General features: G+C 37.7%; 1 protein-coding gene across 8 annotated transcripts in view; it reads left to right on the forward strand.

Moving 5' to 3' along the window:
- The window catches only part of Lama2 (laminin subunit alpha 2), a 573,571-nt gene that overhangs the window by 493,357 nt on the left and 59,109 nt on the right, over positions 1–21,105 (forward strand). For 7 of the 8 annotated variants that reach the window (XM_028877376.1, XM_028877370.2, XM_028877371.2 and 4 more), the window contains 7 exons: positions 4,544–4,660; positions 6,499–6,681; positions 8,534–8,539; positions 11,266–11,420; positions 17,925–18,068; positions 18,820–18,953; positions 20,465–20,624. In XM_028877376.1, coding sequence (XP_028733209.1) covers positions 4,544–4,660; positions 6,499–6,681; positions 8,534–8,539; positions 11,266–11,420; positions 17,925–18,068; positions 18,820–18,953; positions 20,465–20,624 — 899 coding nt within the window. The remainder of the gene's footprint in view (positions 1–4,543; positions 4,661–6,498; positions 6,682–8,533; positions 8,540–11,265; positions 11,421–17,924; positions 18,069–18,819; positions 18,954–20,464; positions 20,625–21,105) is intronic. The other variant, XM_037200377.1, reaches the window with a different exon arrangement.

The following is a 21,105-nucleotide window of genomic DNA, read 5'->3' on the forward strand; positions in this document are numbered from 1 at the left end:
TACCTTCTTTCCAGAAGAAGGTCAATGGAGGACAGGGTGATGATGATTCTTCAGCTGTTTGCTGTTGTCACAGGTCCTTACAACAGCCCTATGCATAGCCATGAGAGGGCAGGCACAGTCCAGTTAAAGCAATCTTTCTGAGGAGCGTATTCTCCTCTGACCTCATCACTCTGGGTACAGGGAATAATGAAAATAACAGTCCTCCTGTTGGCAAGTACTACCAAGACTTTTCCTACACTTAAATATACTTTTTTTTTAAAAATCAAAGAACAGAAGTATACACACAGAGAAAAAATTAAACTAGTACAGCTAGATATATACTAAGAAGTTTTAATTTCCTGCTTTTGAAGCTGACAATTGCTGTTCCATTGATTCCTAGTTCCTATTGGAAGTGCAACCAACATTTTCTAGTATATTCTTTCCTACCTAGTTCCCAACCTCTGTCCTGCCAAATTATTGCATATACATTATCATCTGTATGGTGGACGCCTTAGTTATTTTTTCTGTTGCTGTGATAAGACACCAAGGCAGCATATAAAAGAAATAGTCTGTTTACCCCTTTAGTTTCAGAGGGGCAGAGTCCATGTCCATCAGAATGCACAGACATATCACTAAGCAGGCCATCATAGTGGTAGAGCAGCAGCTAGGAGCTCACACCATGAGACACAGCCGTAGCAGAGAGTGGGAGACATTGGGGATGGCGTGGGCTTTTTAAATCTCAAAGCTCACCCCCAGGAACATACATCCTCCAACAAGGCCACCCCTCTCAATCCTTCTCAAACATTTCCACCAGAAGAAGAACGAGCATTCAAGTAGGGGAGCCTACAGGAGCCGTTCTCATCCAGACCACCACAGTGTATCTTTCTTATTCATTGGAAAGTTTTAAGGATCATTATACGCCCACACATACGCATATAATTCATTTTTAAAGGCTGCATCATCCATACTATTGTATGAACATGCCATATTGATGTAAAAAAATACTCTTAACTGAATTACTTAACATTTTCTTCTCTTTTTTTTCTATGACAAAGATCTAATGTGTATCGCAGATGATACACATTTCCGTTTTTGTTCTGTGTATCGTATATCCACTTACGTACAATTTTCTGACCTCAGCCTCTGCAGTGCTGAGGTTTCAGGGTGTGCCACACACATAATAATATGGTCAGTTTCTCAGTAGAACTTCTGGTCCTAGGGCTTGGATGATGCTCAGTGATAGAAGATTTGCTTAGCATATGTAAGGCACTAATTCAATCCCAAGTGCTGATAAAGACTTGCCAAACCAAATCCATTTCCATTTAAAAATTCTGATAAATTTATTTAAATACTCTTAGAAAAGCAGCATTGTTGATCACTTTTTACTTCCAACACTCTTGGGAACACTTGATATCATCAGAGTTTCCTTTTGATTTTATTAGTGTCTTGAAAATTTCATACATTATATTTTGATAATATTCACCCCCTCCCCAAACGGCTCTCAGACCCATAACCCATTTCTTCATCTACCCAAATTTGTGTCCTCATATTTAAAAAAAAAAAATCATCAAATCCAGTTTGTGCTGGCCATATACTCTTGGGTGTGTGGCCGTTCAATGGAGCATGGTTGCCCTATCAGGAGCCACACCCTGAAAGAGAATTATCTTTCCATCTTCCTAAGTTGCCAATGGCTCCTTTCCATGTTGGGATTTTATCTGGCTTGAGCTTTAGCTGGTCTGGTGCGTGCTATCACAACCACTGTGAGCTCGAGTATACAACTTCTTTGATGTGTGTAAGAAGCTCTGTCTCCTTGTAGTCATCCCTCTACCACCTTCAGCTCTTATCACCTTTTTTTACTCCTTCTTCCTCGGTGACCCTTGGGCCTTGGGAGGAGGGGTGTGATATATATGTCCCTGTATTCTGCAGTCTCTTATTCTCTGTACCTTGACAAGTTAAGGGTCTCTGTTTTAATTAGCATCCCTTACAAAAAGAAGCTTGAGAGGCTTTTGATGAGGGTTAAGAGATACAATAATCTGTGGGTATAACAATTAAGTTTCTTTTGGAGTTGTTGACAAGGAAGGTTCCATAGACTCCCAAACATTACAGCCTATTGCTACTACTCTTGATCGCCCTCCAGGACTTTGAGCCTACTGCTAAAGATGCCCTGTCCTTTATTCATATAAGCCATAGAAATCAAGCTGATATTGACCTTGAAACTTTATCTCTATTGTCTAACTTCTACAGTGCTGGAAGTGCTTTATTCCAGAGGGGGTTATTAGATGTTTGACTTTTGCTAATCTGATAGATGAAAAATATGTTTGGTTCTTTTGCGTAAGGTTCTTTTATCATGATAATGTTGAGTATTTTGATTTTACCGCTGGTTCTTTCTTTTTAATTTATTGCAATCTACCTTTCTTGTATTTTGTCTATTATCTTCAACTACATGGAAGACTTGGCATATTAATCTATCATTTTTGCACATATACTGTGTTTATGTGGCTCTCCTCTCATTTCTGTAACTGTAATAACAAAGGGAAAATGAAATGGAGACATATAGATGGAGAAGGATGAGGAAAGACTGGGTATGTAAGTGGAGATGGGAAGACCATTACTACTGGCTAGACTAGTTCCATCAATCCCTGCTCCTGAAATCATGCTGTGAGGAAGAAGGGAAATGATTTGCTAGAACTAATAGGCATTGCATGTGGTATGTATCACAAACTGAGCAATAGCTACCTATCACTACTACTAAATGCTAGCCGGTCCTTTCAAGATTAAAGAGCCCTCTCTTACTTATCCTTTTTCAATGTAACTCCTTACTTAGAGAGTCTGCCTTTTATCTGTGTTTTGCATTCCATTAAGCTAGCTTAAACAATTAGTGCGCATCTCCCAAGGAAATGAAAATTATGGTATAATAAACTACCAAAAATATATTCACAAAGGCTGAAGACATGGCTCAGTGAATAAGAGATAAGGATAAAGAACTGAGTTTGGATCTCTAATATCCAAGTAAAGCCCTCGGGGTATAGCAGCAGCACACCTGTAACCCTAGAAATGTGGTGAGATGGTAGTGATAAGAGGATTTCCCAGGCTTACTTGACAACTAGTCAAACCAAAATGGCAGGCTTGAGGTTCATTGGGACACACAATATTGACACCTGGCTTCTGCAGGGGTTTGCACATGCACAAATAGGTACACATACTTGCATAAATACACACTTTTCTTTCTAAATGTGGCAAATGTTATTGTGTGAAGTAAACCTTGTGCTTTTCCAGTTTAACTGGTCATTTATAAATGATGCAAGAAAAGCGGGCTGGTGACTAGCTCCTTCAAACTTCAGATATTGTATTAGTGACTTTTTCTGTTGCTGTGATAAAGCACTGTGACCTGAAGCAACTTACAGAAGACAGAGTTTATTTTGCCTTACAGTTCCAGGGGTGGGGGGGTATCCACAATGGCAGAGGAGATATGGAAGCGAGAAACAGATATGGTGACAGGAACAGGTTACTGAGAAACACATTCCTATCCACACACAGGAAGTAGAGAGAATGACTTGGAAGTTAGGCAAGGCTAAAAACTCCCAAAGCCTTCCTCCAGTGTCAAGCTTCTTCCAGCAAGGCCTGGCTGCTCCTCAAATGGTTCATAATTTCTCTAAACAGTACCAGCAAGGTACCAAGTTTTCAAATACCTGACCCTATTGGCCTGGGGGAGGCAGCTCTCACTCAGTCCACCACATATGTTTATTGTATATTGGTCCCCAGTAAGATTCCTAAGCCAACCTTTTTTATATCCTTGAATCAATCTTTGTTTTTCCCCCAAGGGATTTCGAAGTTCTTGACCTTGCTAAAATCTAAGCCATATAGTTCTTGTTACAATAAAAACTAACATAAGCTTTTAAAAATGATAATATAAATAATAAGATAAAGAAGCCAATATGTACACATTTAATATTAAATCATCACTCAAAAGTACTGGTTTTGAATGTAAGATAACATAAGCTAATGTAGCAAGACAAAAGGCTTTATTGAAGTCCATTTGAGGGAATCTGTAAAAATATTGCTTTCTCTATGAAAAATGATAGGTTTATCTGGGTTGTATTGTTTTTCCTTTGCTTTAATTTTTATTTCTGTTCCAAATAATACTCAGTGATGTTTACTGAAATAAGATATTCTTTTCTATGATGATATAAAAGATTTTGAAAAGCTAACCCAATGATCCATTTTTGATAATAAAATTTGAATATGTAAAAATCAGTAGAGGGAGGTCAAGAGAATATCACTAAAATACACTTGAAGGCTGAATTTTGGAGGTTTCTAGCCCATAGGAAACCATCAAATTAAGTCATGGAGACCAGATACCAAGAGAAAAAATGGTATGGGTAAACATTTTCAAGTACCAAATGATTGTAATATACATTTTTAATGGAGAGATATGTGGATGGATAGATTATAATAAATGAATCATATCTTTCTTCTTGCTAACTTCTGTGTGTTAAAGTTAATTGAAATTGCATATCCAAGAATAATATAAGTAATTTTGTCTTTTGGGGGCTTATGTACACAGAAAATGACAATGACCTAAATGGCCTGAAAACCAGATTAGAAGCTGCTGATGTTAGAAATGGCGATCTCCTGAGAGCTTTGAATGACACTTTGGGCAAGCTGTCAATCATTCCGAATGGTAAGCACCGTGGTACTGCCCTCTGCATCATGTGAACTGAAATACAGAAGGATCTTGGTAGTTTTTACAATTTTCCTAACACTGCAGCTGCAGGTTTCCTTAATTATGAATTATTCTTTTGAGAATCAGAACCACACTTAACAATATGGCTGTGCTATCCTTTGTTGCCTTTAGTTGGCATGCATAGTAACATGTTATAGCAAGGAAGAGACCATATTATTATATTGTCATCCCTGTTTCAGCCTGAGAACTCTTGGATTAGTGGGAAAGAATAAAAACATACATGCACTGTTCTCTATGACATTGGTGTACTCCCACAATTCACAGTTTATTAGCGTATCTACACAACAGACAAGAGCTTGTCGACATCTCATGTTCTGCTTGACTAAAATGACCTTAGCTATTCCCGATTTCAAAAACAGTAGTGTCAATCCATTTCTGTAACATCATCCAACCAAGTAAAACTATTTAAAATGAGTGTTTGATTATTAATTCCAAACAGTGCAAATTTCCTTAGTGATCTTATTTTTATATTTCCCTAGCAGGCTACAGTGAATTATAAGTACTTACTAATCAATACGATTTAGTGAGCATATGTAACCTCTCATGCTAATTCTCCAAGGTGGAAAGAATTGTTATTTTCACTTTGCAAGTGAGAAGCTGAGAAACAGAATGCTAATGGCCATTGTTTAAAGTGATGCTTATGAGATTTGAACTTTGCATTTTATCTTCACAGCCTTACCCACCACTATAGACACACAAGCATGGATCTATTTGTACAATTGTTTTAGTCACTTTATATCTCTGCAATTAAAAAAAAAACCAGATATAAACAGCTTAAAGAAAGAGATTTACTTTAACTTATGGTATCAGTGAATGGTCAGCTGACTCCTCTGATAAGGGCACATGGTGAGAGTGGTGGGAATGTGTGGGAAAGGAGAAGCTACTTAACTCACAGTGGCCAAAAAGCAGAGAGAGGGGCTGAGGAAGGAGGCTGGGAATCATGTAAACCCTTCAAAAACAACCTCCCTTGGGTGACTCCCTTCCTCAGGGCTGCCCCCCACCGTGCTTCTTTCACAGTTATCACCACCCCATAGTCCACCAAATTATGAATCTGGCGCTGGATTCATCCATAGATGGAAGGCGGAGACCTCATGGTTTAAACACTTCCCAAAATCCCAGCTCTAGTGACAAAGCCCTTCAACACAGGAACCTTCAAAAGTTATTTTACATTCCAACCACCAGAACTATGTTTTACATTCAAATCAATATCCAGAAATAATAACATACATGTATATAACATAGGAAATATTAAAATTCAAATGCATTCTACTTTTATTTTATTATTTTCATGAATTTCTTGACTACTTAGAGCCTACCAAAGTGCCAATACAGAAAACAAATAGAAACATACAAGCACAGGTTCTAACATTCCCAAGAAGCCTATCCCAAAATTAAAACACATTCATTTTGCTTCTATGGATATACAGATTAATTCTTAACTCTGGTTTTGATGAAGCTACATGAACTGGATGGAATCCTCCCTTTAATATGCTCAGCAGCAAATCACAGTATACACTTAAACTACAAACTTAGAGAATAATCGCTTTGCTATTTTAAAAGCTAATCACGTACTCATCACAAAGGTCCCTGAGAAAATTCAATTTAGCTAAAAAATTTGCTTCATTTGCTACAGCTGATGGAAACACAGTTCAGCCTTCACCCCTGTGTAAATGTGTCCCTGAGGTCAGCCAGCCACAGCCTCTCTCTGCCAAGCACGGATGAGACCTGCAATGTCTTTTCTTTGTTTTCTTTCTCGTGCCCATGTGTGCCAACAGACACGGCTGCTAAACTGCAGGCTGTCAAAGACAAAGCCAGACAAGCCAACGACACAGCCAAAGCGGTCCTGGCCCAGGTCAAAGATCTGCATCAGAACCTTGATGGCCTGAAGCAGAACTACGATAAACTAGCAGACAGCGTGGCCAAAACAAATGCCGTCGTGAAAGACCCTGCCAAAAACAGTAAGATTTCCTTCCTCGCTATGATAATGTCATTTCTTTCATCACACCGTGATAGTGGCCTAGACTCATGAGTTGTAGAGCAAGAGGAAGTCCTAAAGCTCGGTGCCCTCTCCTTCCTGGTGTGGGTGTGAGAATTAAAGTTCCCACCATTCCAGCCCCCAAATCTCTCAGCTCTGCCTGGGCTCCTTTTTCAGTTATTTTTATCCAATCAGAATTCCAAGCTAGGGATTCTGAGAGTTGACATGCTATTTGGTATGTGGATGTCACAAGTGTTTAATCCGTCAGTGTAATTGAAAATACAGTTTTACACAGGTGATTATCTGCTTAGGATTGGAGTTGCATGGGACGGAGAATTTAAGGGGCACATTCATTAGCTGTCCTGTTAGAGAAAGCTGTCACCTTCAAATGCATCAACATTTGAAATTTCTCTGCATTTGTTATTTAGACTTCAGCCAATTAATATTTCCAGGAAATAAAGCATTTATCTACTTTGTAACGACTGTTTCTTCGCATCTCTTATATAGTGTATTAAATTCATTAGAATTTTCTGAGAAATCTGAACGAATTTAGTGTAATGATTTATATTTTTAGTTAAATTTAGTCGATAAACATTGATACTTCTTAGAGTATTTTCCTTTTTATCACATGATAAGATAGTATCTTAGTATGTGATTTCTCTAAGGGAAAACTTAAGGTTATTTTTATTTTGCTTTTTTTTTCTTTTGGTGGTTGTTGGTTTTGGGGGGGGTGTTTTTCTTTTTTTTTACTTTTTGCTTTTAAAAAACTAGACTATCTAGCAGTATTTTTTATGAGGTATAAGAACATTTATAGAATGTGATGACAGAAGAGGTGTTATCAGATGGTAGTGGCTATAGAGTGGAGGCAGATCTGAATGTCTTCACGTCAACCCAAATGTTAATGATGCCGTGACGGAAGACCTCGTTATGATGGTGATGCCGGGGGATGCTCATGACAGCTTCCTGGGCAAGGGAGAAAAACAACACGAAAATGACGTGCTTCAGATCTGGGAAGAGGAAAGACCCACTCCTTGCCGTTTCCTCAAGGAAGATAGGGAATAAACACAAATTGTACTTTTTTTCATGTAGACTCAGAAATAATCCCGTGTGTTTCAGCAACCGCCCCCCTTCAGTAAATCAGAAGAGTTAATTCTTCTGATGCACCACAACACTTCTCCAAATCAGGAGACAATAGATTTAAAAGAAAATTTGCTATTTTATTTCACTTAGCCCACAATTCAAGGTATCATTTTGTTCTAGTTTAGACTGAATCTCAGCTGATGACGTCCTTTTCATAATACTGTTATTTATTGTAACTGTATCTTCAAATAAAAGAAATATTTATCGGTAAATATTAATTAAATATTGTATTTTTATCTTAATAACATTTCCTTTCGTGTGAACAGCTTACTAAATGGCATTTCCCCCCCTTTTTTTAAATTGAATTGTTTTTAGCTGGGCAGTGGTGGCATATGACTTTAATCCCAGCACTCAGGAGGCAGAAGCAGGCAGATCTCTGTGAGTTTGAGACCAACCTGGTCTACAAATCCAGGACAGGCACCAAAGCTACACAGAGAAACCCTGTCTCAAAAAACCAAATTAATTAATTAATTAATTAGTTAATTAAAATTGAGTTGTTTTCATGCAATGTATTTTGATCGTGTTTTTGCGTGCTTTTACCTGATAAAACTTATTTGAATTAAAATAAAGTATATTTGTAAAGAGCATTTGTTAAAAAGTGCCACTTTTGTGGTACTTTACAATACCTGTAGAAAATATTTTCTCATGAATTTTCTAATTTCTTTTTTTTTACTTCCATCTGAAATTCCCTGCAGAAATCAGTATGTATATGTTTATTCATGTGCTTTCTAGAAACTTCCATGCTTCTCTACTTATTGCAAAAAGCTTCAGTTTTGCATGTGACCATATATTGGAACTGCTTTAAGCATTGCATAGCTGTTCTTTACACTATCACTAATTAATACCAGATATTTAAAAAGAATATTCATCCAGTGAGACTAAGATGTGGATTTACTTCGTATAAAATGTCTTAATAGTGCTATGGAAACCTGATGAAATATTTGAATCTTATCTGCATAAAAGTGTAAAACTGCCTTTTGTAACAGATTGAGATAAATTACCACATCTCTGATAGCACAAATTCAGCCATTGGGTGTGAATGACTTCCCTGCACATGAGTTAAAGAAGCTAAGATAGATGATGTTACTGCCACTCCCCCAAAGCTCACTTTCCCTCCCTCCATTTAAGTAATTATCCTCATAATTAAATTTCTTCTAAACAATTCTTCTTGAAATAAAACTGGTTCTAAACAAATGAGCAAGTCATTTAACTATAAAAATATTGTCTCTTGAACATTTCAGAGTTTGAGCCAAACATCACAGCACTATAGATAAGTAGGGAAAATAATAATAAAATCAAACGTATCAAAATCTGAAGTACATGATCAAGGATGGCCTCTGTGGAAAATAATATAGAAGAATTACATTACTGTCAAGCATTCAAGAAAAGTCTTAAGCCTTTGCTCAGTGTGTTAGAAAAATAAAACTGACAAGAAACAGCTAGCCAACTAACAAATTAGAATATAGAAAACAATAAAATAGAAAATTAGTAGGCTTAATCCCAAGAAATAAAGGACAACCAGGCGATTCCTGAAGGCAATCAAACTAGATAAAGGAGAAAATGGAACAGAGAAGAGAGTACTTGGGAAAGTGCCATGTTGGTAAATTTTAGAGCCTACAACATACAGATGATAATCTTCCAGAAAAACATCCATTTATCAAAATATAACTGGAGAAGCTATTTTAAAGTCTACTTACTGAGACAATTAGGGAAAAAAATGAGAACATGTTCAAACACGAGTATACAAGAAGTCTTAGACTCGGCTCATAGATGACTCAGCTCTCAGAACTGCAGGAGGATAATTTCCACATGGCTTAAACAGCTTTGGAGAATAGAGGTAAAGGAAGGAGGGGGAACCTCCAGTTCCATTTTGAAGCATTTGGAAAGGCTTTTAGGAGATTTAAGAGAAATGGGTCAAATATTTATCTTAGCCTTAGTAGCTAGCCTTAGCTTAACTCCTCTTTCTCTTTGTTGTGAATCTAGCTGTAAAACTCCATTGTCCTTAATTCTAGGGCAAATTCTAATAATTTGTAGACTATAAAATAATACTGGAGCGTTAAAAGGAAGAGATCACTGGAAAGTACAGAAAACAAGAGAGTATCTGTGGCATGCTACGGATTTGACAAGGGCTTTGATCTAGGTAACCTGCATCTCGAGAAAAAACAAACAAAAACAAAAAAAATTAGAGTCTTGCTCAAGTAACCCTACAAATGTTAAAAATAGTTCCACATTCTTTTTAAATTCCACTAAGAATACAGACCACATTAATGAGCATGAGTCCAAATCACCTACCTCAAAATACAGTTTAAAGCTGCCAATATGCGGGACTAAGGACTGAGCTGAGGTCAAGTGTTTGTCTATCAAGCATTGGGCCCTGGCTTCTATACCCAGCATGGACAAAACCAAACTGAATGATTGTTTATGCCCATGTGAACATATTGAATTCAATCTTAAAGACTAGTTCTCAGTGTCCCAAGACCAGGTAAGCAGCAGATTCATCACAGTCTTGCAGGGCAGGTAGTCTTGGACTTTGCAGAGTTCTTCAGGGTCACAATAACAGAGAACTAAATAAAACAAACTCAATTAGATAACAGATGATATAGTTTGGAGAAGATTGCCAGCATCCTAACAACTGAATAATCAGCTTTCCACACATTAGATACCCAACCCCCATCCTGTCCCCATGTGAGCACATACTAAAGTAAAGGTCTATGGGTCAGATAACCTTCAGTCCTTTTCAGGTTGATCCCTTTGAAGTTGTCAACATTCAACTTTTTTATAACGTCCCAAAAAGGACAGTTTAATATGAATCCAACCAATATACAGTGCAGTATAATGTACTGTTATTCAAGACAAAATTGAGCTGAAGTTTGAGTGATTTAATTAAGGTAGAACAGAGTTGCCTGCAGTCTAAGTGTTCAGCAAGGTAATGTTCTTTAAGCCATGTCTCCATAGCTTCCTTCTCAAACATGCCCAAAGAAAGACAAAGAGGGGGAAAAAAAAGCAAAGAAAAAAAGAATACAGTTTTGCATGAGAGGCTGGGTTTTAATGTGGTTTCTGTGTGGTTAGAGCAGGTGATATTTTAAAGGTACCCCATATTCATTCCTGTAAAGGTCAGCTTTGAGGCTAAAAAGTCAGCACTGATTAAACTTATCATATCTTCTATCTTTAATGTCAATTTTCATCTCAATTGCAAAGCCAAAGACTCTCTCTAACATCTCTGGCCTGCTTTAATCTCAACTAAAATATTCACAGCTGGCCTCATGCACTCTGTCAGCCATCACGCTCTTGCTTTAGTCACATAGACACAATGAAATAGATTAGTATAAAGTTCACTGCTATTCTGACACCTATGTCTGTGTGCGTGGAGGGGGGAGGGGTACATGCACATCCTCCTCCCCAAATATGCTAATTTTGTTCTGTGCAGTTGCAGATGCAGGTGCGACAGTGAAAAATCTAGAACAGGAAGCTGATCGGCTAGTAGATAAAATCAAGCCTATCAAGGAACTTGAAGATAACTTGAAGAAAAACATCTCTGAAATAAAGGAACTGATTAACCAAGCCCGGAAACAAGCCAATTCTGTAAGATCTTATTTTCAGAATTAACTATTAATACATGTTACTACTATTATTCCCAGAAGGGACGTCTTCCCCAATGAACTCGCTAAATAAATGTTCTCTGGCTTCTTGAACTTATGGCTATTTTGGTAGTTAGAAGAAAGAAGGAGCACTTTTTTTTTTAATAAGACAATTTTTTCATTCATGATAAACCATACTTACTGTTTGAGAATTAGGAAATCCGGTATATTTTGTTGATGCTTTAATATACTAAAACAACACAAATGAAAAGCTTATTCTTGCATACTAAAAGGAATAATGAGAGTATCTTATTCATTAATATAAAAAGTACAATGAGTAGGGTTGCAACTTGAATTCACAAACAAGGTTAGGAGAAATTGAACCTTTATTTCAATTAAGTACAATATAGCTTTTGATCATTTAAAAAAAAAAACAACCGCCGGGCGTGGTGGCACACGCCTTTAATCCCAGCACTTGGGAGGCAGAGCCAGGCGGATCTCTGTGAGTTCGAGGCCAGCCTGGGCTACCAAGTGAGCTCCAGGAAAGGCGCAAAGCTACACAGAGAAACCCTGTCTCGAAAAAACCAAAAAAAAAAAAAAAAAAAAAAAAAAAAACAACCAACAACTTACTTTTGTTGCAGTGCTTCTTTTTATATTTATGGAACAAAAGTAGGAAACATCTGGCTTGAAATTTACCCAGTTAGAAAATAATTCAGACAGACAGACCTCTCTAAACCAAATAACATGCTAAAGGACTGAGGTGTTTAAATGTTATGTTTATTTTTTGTTTTGCTTGTGTGCAGACATGTGCCTCAGCATCCATGTAGTGGCCTGAGGACAACATGCAGAAGTCAGTTCTCTCCTTCCACCCTGTAGATCCTAGGAATTTAACTCTGTCAGGCTGGAGGCAAGGACTCTTCCTCATAGGCCTTGAACTGGGACACTAAAATGCCAATGTGAAACTTTAGATATGTAAAGTCAAACCATGATGACTTTAGAGAGGATAGATTTTAATAAGACACCTTTTAATATTGTCCATTTTAACTTAAACTTCCATAAAATATTTCATTAAAAAAAAAACTTAGTAGCTAGGATGGTCAAAAAGAAATTTTTACTAATTTATCAATTTATAGTTTTTAGTAGTGGCCATGAATCTGTGTGAGTGATCCTATGTACTTGTCCCTCCTTATATGTATCTAAGAAATCTAAACAAGGCCATGACAATCATGTTCCAGGTGAACATTGAAAAGTATCTTACATTTATTGAAGAAAACCTTAGAAAACAACAGATTAGAGAAAATGGGGTAATGTAAGATAAAAGGAAGTGGTAATGCTATCTGAGAAGATGCCTAGTCAACTATAACATGAAAACCATGTGGTGTGATTGACAAGTGATCACTATGTCTTTGAAGCACATGATAAAATGAAGTCCAGTGTTGCAACTTTATTCAGAGACGTACACAATGAAACTACACCCCTTATGTTCAGTGCTTTTTCCTGTGAAGTATGCAAAGATGAACTAGTCCACTGTTATACTCAGAAAGTTGATAATGGAGTGGACAAAATGGAGCTTTATAGTAGTTTCTTATCTCATCACTACAAAAGAATACAGCTTAAGGAAGGGAGGGTTTATTTGGCTTATACTTCCCAGGGACATGGTTCATCATGGCAGAGAAGACAGGACAGGGGGAGCAGGCAGTTGGTCACCCTGGGAGCAGACAGCAGTGGGTCACATTGGGGCTACAGTCAAGAAGCAGAGTGACAAATGCTTGTGCTCAGCTTGCTTCTCCTCTTGGTTCACTTCAGACTCCCAGCCCATGGAATGGTACTGCCCACACTAGAGTGGGTCTTCTTCAATGAACCTAATCTAGGTGATCACCGACAGACAAGTTAGATGCTTTCTCTTCAGTGATTCTAGATCTTTTCACATTGAAAATCAGTGTCAGTCATCACAACTATACTCACTGGGAACTTGATGGCCAAATATATCACTTTTCTGACCCTTGTCCCTACTAGGCTCTTTGCTTTCTCAATGTAAAATGCTTTCAGTCCAAATTCAAAAGTCCCCCCCCCCAAATTCCTTGTCAGTTTCAGCTCTATGGTAAAGTCTTTTCTGTGACACAAGACTATCTCTGAGCAGTGAGCCCCAGTAAAATGAGAAAAAAATACATACTTCTAATAAATATTAATTCAGGATAAGCAGGAACAATTGGACTGAAGCAAGGCAGAAACAGAGCAGGGCAAAAAGTAAATCCTGAAGCTTCATGTCCAGCATCTGGCATTCATTATGGAATGTTCTGAGCTACAAAAGGCTTGGATTATCCTCCTCCTCCTCCTACAGCTCTGCACCCTACATCACACAATGCTTTTCTCTTTGGCTCTCCTGCATTCCAGTAGCTTCTCTTGGTGGACATCTCATGATTCTGGCATGTCTAACATCCTGAGGTCTCCATTGCAACTGAGGCTTTACCTTCACAGACTCAAGCAGTAGGCTTTTCAGGCGTCTTTGCCAAACTCCATACCAATGCCATATATTGCCTAGCCTCAGCAGCTCTCTGGAGATGTGGTACAAGACTTGTCCTGGGAATCAAAATTAGGTCATCAGGTTTGGTAACAAACACCTTTACCTACTGACCTATCTTGCCAGCCCAGTTAAGACATTTCCTAATTAAGGAACTAAATGCATTTATTTTAAAGTGATTTACTTTAGCTCATTGATTGCATAATTGAGTAACTTACACTGTTTTTTTTTAATGAATGGCTAATTACCAGATGAAAAATGCAGTGCAAATCCAGTACATAGAGCAGTGGGATATCCAACAATGTTTAATTGTGTTTATGGTGATTAACTGGTGAATAATGTTGTGCCAGGAACACCTTGGAAACATCAATTACTTAGTGGTAATTTCATGAGCCTTACAATAAAGTTACACTAGAATATAGTAGTTGGTAGAACTGAACACCCCAACAGAATATTTGTGTTTTAGAACTTTCATGCCTCTTGCAAGAGTGATACATCCAAGAGGTTTCTTTTAAAGAAATGTGTAAATGCTGTGTTTTGATTTAGCTATTATAAGTTGTTCATATGCAGTCAAATGCCCTACCACTGAGTCACACACCCACTGGAAATCGAAACATATGGTATTTTCAAGAATAAATTTGTAGTTATGATCTAGTTGTAAACAGTTGGGCCTCTTGAATATTCCAGGTATTTGGTGTATGCTCAAAAAGAAAAATCAGCAAGCCCAGTGGGTTTTTATGTGAATGGGTCAGAGCTGAGCAGCAGGTGACTTTGTAAAATTACCTTGTCATACTGGGTATAACACTGTCCTTCTCTTCACAGAATCAGACTGGATATGGGAAGTGTACCATAGAGTACCTTAGTTGCAAATCCTTGTAAGATTAAGTATGTCTAGTTTGTAAATGGTCACACTCATGGCCTGGGTTTCCAAACTAAGCTTTGTCTGTTCACTTGGGTGCTGTCTTTACATTTGGTACTGCCACCCACCCCTTTTAGTGCATCAATTGAATGATCAGTTACTTCTGCCTCAAGTCTACAGACAAGGTCTGAAACATCCTATTGTAGCAGAAATCTTAGATGGTCTTATTAATAAAATCAAACCTGAGGCCAGTTATTGGAGTGAATACTGGAAGATCAGAGAATCAGAACAAGCCACAGCCACCTCACCTTGCCAGTTCCTCAGCTGGTCCTGTTTCCTCAGACTAGAAGCCTCTGAGTCCTCATCCAGAATGGGTCTCAGCTGAACTGCTGCTCGAAAGCCTGAAGCTTTACCAGCTAAAAGCTTAACCAGCCAAATGCTTCTAGTTTCTGGTCTTCACGCCTTATATATATTTCCGTTTTTGCCATCACTCCCTGGGATTAAAGGCTCACTTCTTGGGATTAAAGGTGTGTGTCACCATGCCTGGCTGTTTCCAGTGTGGCCTTGAACTCACAAAGATCCAGAGGGATTTCTACCTCTGGAATGCTAGGATTAAAGGTGTGAGTGCCACCACTTTCTAGCCTTTGTATCTAGTGGCTGTTCTGTTTCTGACGCCAGATGAGTTTATTAGGGTGCACAGTATTTTGGGGAACACAATATCACCACATCCTATGACCCTACATTTCACATAATTATTGTATCCTCACACTATAGCCAAGGAGCATTATTTAATTGGGCTCTTTAATGAAATGTGATTTTGTTTCTGATTCAACCAGTGATAACAAGGCTTTAAAGCTAAGCCTATAAATGCACTTATGAAGTAAAGATAAAACAAACTACACACGGTTACTTTCCATTGCTAATCAAGACCCTCTATGATTTTGAATGAGGTTTCCTACCAGGGATGGCTGCATCTACTGTGTAATTCTATTCGTGAATTACAGTCAGATCTTTGACTTTTTGTTCTCTTTGATCCTCTTGGGTTATCAATGGCACTTATAACCTGCCTCAGATACTAAATTTGCTCAATGCCACTAGCTGTCTTTCCTCATGAAGGTTTTGGTTCATTCACTGTAAATTCCTAAGAACTCACTGTATATTATACCTTTCTTTGAACATTAAAACATGTCTGATGGCTCCCTTTTTTTTCTAACTACTCTCTATTATAGGGACCTTCCTTTCTGGTGCTTTCTCCTTTTAATCTCTCACTCTGGATAACTCTTTGCATAGCTGCTATTTTACTGGATGACTTTTTTCCACTCAAGCTGCACATCCATTTCATAGTACCAGCACCCAGGGTAAAGTTTGTACATTCCCTACCTTAGGATTCCTGTCATTCATTTTGATTTGACTGCTCTCAGCACTCCACATAGAAGGGAAATTCTATCATATGGAAAACAAAGAACAGACTTTCTGACTGGAGATCACACAACCAAGACCAGCTTACAGGGACACAAAGCAAATATCCTCAGATCCAAGGTGATCCTGAGTCCTGAACCATCCATTGTCAGGTTAGATCACAACACCTTTGCAGGGGACAAAGACACAAAACAGTCTAAGTTGGCTTTCTAGATCACTGTAAGTTCAGACCACCACATAAAGCCTGTTTTTCTGCAGAACAGTTTCCCCTATGTAGAGACACAATTTGCTTAGAGACCAGATGAGGAAACACTTGTCGAATGCAAGCCCTGTTGAGTCAATAGGAGAATCATCATATTTGCTCTTTCCCTAGAAGTCCCTAAATGTAAATCTTCCTGTTTCTCAGAGCCAAACACTTCTCCTTGATTTTGTTTTTGTTTTTGTTTTTGTTTTTAAACATAAATCATTCTGGATCTAGAGCCTCCTCTGGCTAGTTTCCCCCTTTGACAGAAAGGATCCACAATACTCCCTACCTTCACGCCCAAAGTGAGCCTCTTGGTGATACCTTCTGTGTTACCAAACCGTGGCAAGTGGTTTGGTGGCCTAGTCAGTCTTCTTCAAGGTCTGCACAAGTTTTCCATGTGGATAACGATAATATTAGTGGGTTTTTCTCAAGTGTGAAAACTATATGAGTAACAAAAGCTCTAAGAAGAAATAAACAGGTGGGAAGTTATGATTACAGAAGGCCGGTAGGCATCCTGAAGCTAGTTAGCTAGACCTCTGATGTCTAATATGATAGACTTCTGAACAAGGGGCAACATAGGTTTCACAGCTTCCCTTCTCCCTGCTGAGCACTATTAACTAGCAAAGCAGCAATCACTGATGGTGATTTTTTCACCTGACCCAAAAGAAATTAAATCCAATAATCAAATAGTGCCATTTGTGACTGAATGAAACCTCATTTAATAGGAGTAAAAATTGGCATGAGTAGTGCCATTCTATTCACATAAGAATTCCTTTCTTAGCAATTTATAGTAATTTTTGAAGTACTATTCAGAAGGAAAAGGAGCTGTTATATGTATTAGTAGTGATAGACATTTGGAAATTATTTCCATCTCATTTCCTGGTAACCTAATAATAAGTGTAATTTATTCTGAAATATATATTCTGAGGGGAATGATTAATATTCTTTTTGTTAGAAGATCTAGAACAAACCCTGCTTGGCCTCTTTGAACTGTAAGAACATGGGTGGGCCGACAATACCCTCTTGAAAACTGGATTCTTCTTTAAGTCATACCCAAATCACTGAAATTTTAATTAAAATTCTTTACCAAATAAACTCAATGAAGATCATTTCCATTTGTTCTGCATAAAATCCCCTCTGTAAAAGTGTCTTCAAAGAATGGTAGGAAGGTGAGAATTTGTTAGCTTCATGCTTTAAAAATAGTGGCACCCTAATAAGCAAGAGAAAGAATCATGAGCAAATCATTGGCAAAATGCTAGTGAAGAACTAATTACCTGTGCCCTTCCTAAGGTACGTAATGATGTCTGCATATGAACAGGTAATGATACTATTTGGTGACTGAAAAATTACATCAAAGAAAAGGATGATGATGGTTTTGTGGTGATTTGGGATGTACTTCAAACTCACAGAGAGATTTATTTAGTCATAGGCTTTCACAGAATTTTGTATCTTGTTTTTCTTGAAGATCAAAGTATCTGTGTCTTCGGGAGGTGACTGTATTCGAACATACAAGCCAGAAATCAAGAAAGGAAGCTACAATAACATTGTTGTCAATGTCAAGACTACTGTGGCTGACAACCTCCTTTTTTATCTTGGAAGTGCCAAATTTGTAAGTCTAATATTCAACTTTTTTTTTTTTTAAAGCTACTGTGTATGTGTAGAGGTCAAGGGTTAATCAATGAGGAAAATAAATAGAATCTAGCAAAATGGCCCCTAAAGTGTCTAATGTAGCCTTTTGTGTCTGGAATCTCGGAATCTTAGCTGACAAATGTTTGCTTTGAGTTATGTTAGAAAGACGAATGGGTGACAATTCTTTCCCATGTCCAGGCACATTTCTTTTCATTTGTCAGTGTGCTAATATTTATTTTGCATTATATTTTCAGATCTAGCCATTTCATGAGAAAGTCTAATAAGAATAAAAGGTTTTTTTCCTATTCTCAAATTAAGAAACAATAATAATCTTTCATGTTAACGAAGTGCAAAAAACAAATTCTAACCGACGCAAACTCTCGCAATGTGTTGAATTTATGATTCGAACTGAAATTACACAAGTTGTGTCTGCAAACTCTCGTCCACCAAAGTTAATTTGACTTCTCGTGTGTGGGAATCTCTTAAGGTGAATAAGGTGTCTAAACTGACTGGTTGTGTCATAAGTTAGCATTTGCTATTCATGCGAGGGAGCCTGTCTCACCTTGCGAAAAACTACCACAGCTACCTCTGATAGAAGACAGTGTCTTGGGTATAACTATGAAAAGTTCTCAATCCAGTTATTTTACATGTCATTAGAAAACACTCCACAAACCTCCTCTTTCAGAGTGCTTTGTTCTGAAGCATATTGTTTTCACATTTCTTTGATCTAGATTGACTTTCTTGCTATCGAAATGCGTAAAGGCAAAGTCAGCTTCCTCTGGGACGTTGGATCTGGAGTTGGCCGTGTAGAGTATCCAGATTTGACCATCGATGACTCATATTGGTACCGTATTGAAGCATCAAGGTAACGTCTCAGTAAAGAATAAGATAACTGGATGGCAAAGTTTTGAAGTAAATTTCTAGCTTATGAAAAAAAAATTCTGTTGCTATTTCAATAATGTAGCTGTGTGTGAGTATCCATGTGTGTGAAGGTTATATGCTATGTGTATAAATGTGTGAGAAAGTGCATTTGTTGTTCCTGTTAGGAAAAGACATGCATTCAAGGTATAAGCCAGGGAAGCTATTCCAATTCTAACTCCTTAATCTGTTTTCTGCTAAGAGCTGGATCAGGGCAAGAAAAGCTGTCTCAGACATCTTACTTCACTTGAGGAGAAAAAAAGAAAAAAATACAGCTACTTGTTCTTACTAAACATAAAAGAGCATAAAAATTGTCATTATTATCTTTGTGTACTCAGTTCCCCTTCTAGTCTACATAGTAACTACAACTCCAGGCCTATTCTATGTCAAAATACTGGGTCCCATATTTAGCATGTACAATTCACCCATACCACTTTAAATGGGGGCAGAAAAGGAGAAAGGAGAAAGCTGTGCTCACACCCACGGTAATGTTGGAGTGATTGAGTACCTTGCTCAGTTCAGAGACATATATTCTCCCAAAGTACAGTTATATCAGCAGAGATTCATTCTATTCAAGAACTCTCGTTGAACAAATCCATTCTTGGTTCCCACATATTTCACTTAGCGCTGCCTTCTCGAAGACAGAGTTTACCACAATGAGACAGACGGGAGAGAGATTTAAGGAAGTTTTGACATGACCGCTTGTCTCCGAAGAGACCAGATTTTCATATTTAACAACTCATGCAAATCAATCACTTAAAAGGGAAAATGAAATAAAATGATAATAGCTTTCAAGATTTTTTTAACTGAATTTAAAAGTGTACTTCTACAAATTTGTATACACAACTCGGCAGACTAACGACTGTGCTCTATACATTAAGCTGGGATGACAAACAATGATTCCTACAATTCTGGGAAGATTACTTCAACAAATTAAGATCCATCATAAGGAATTTTAGGCAAAATTATGCAGCCTGTGCTGCATAAGGGTGGCTCATTAGGACTCCACTTGCCGAATTAATTTTAACAAAATACTAAATGAAGTCATAAAATTTGTTTAAGTTGCATGTCTTATAAGACAGCAAATTATCATGTAAAGCAACAGAGAAATGCCTTCTTCTTGGTTTATAATAATTCTATTGTCTAATTGTTGCTGTTCTTCCTTACCAATGGCCTGGGTTATGTTGTTATTTCCTTATTTAAATGTAATGGTAAGTACTTAGCAAAGATAAATGTATAAATGGACTAGCAAAGGTAATAAAATAGCAAAGATCAAATCTTGGAAGTGGTTTGAGAAGCGCTGATTTCAGAATGCTTGGACCTAAACACACAGTTCTCTGAGGTTTTCTAAGATAACTCCGTTTTATGTCTTTGAAATCTGAAGGTGAGAGGATATGATTCATATTTCATTTTCTGTATTTTGTTTCCTTTTATTTCAACACACATGTATGCTTGAAGAACGGGGAGAAATGGTTCTATTTCAGTGAGAGCTCTAGATGGGCCCAAAGCCAGCATTGTGCCCAGCACCTACCACTCAGTGTCCCCTCCAGGGTATACCATTCTAGATGTGGATGCAAATGCAATGCTGTTTGTTGGAGGCCTGACCGGAAAAATAAAGGTAATGAGCTTTTCCCCATCCTTCCTCTCCCCTTTACAGACAACGAAGGGAAGGCATGGAGAACGCTGAAAACACCTGCCCATGTTTTCTTAACTTGTGTTTGTGAAACCATCGATTTAAAGAACTTTCTGCTTTGGTGTTTTGTTTCTCTTTGCTCTGCTTTATTTTTTGAGACATAGTTTTACAGTGTAGCCAAGGCCTGCTTGGAACTTGTAATCCCCCTGTCTCAGCTCCCAGCTGTAATGATGACAGGCATGTGTCATAACACCCAACAGAACTTCCATATTTGAGTTGTGAACATTCAAATCTGGAAGTACCATATTTCTAAGCCTTCAATAGTAGTTTATTCCTTAACTGTGACATCCATTTTTGGCATTCTTTTTTTTTTTCAGTCACTTCAAAAGCTAAGTGTTTCTTAAATATGCATCATTTTTGCAATCAATTTATGATTTATAAAAGTGAAGTGCAATAAAGTTCATAC

Source organism: Peromyscus leucopus, chromosome 8a (genome assembly GCF_004664715.2).
Source record: "Peromyscus leucopus breed LL Stock chromosome 8a, UCI_PerLeu_2.1, whole genome shotgun sequence".
NCBI lineage: Eukaryota > Metazoa > Chordata > Mammalia > Rodentia > Cricetidae > Peromyscus > Peromyscus leucopus.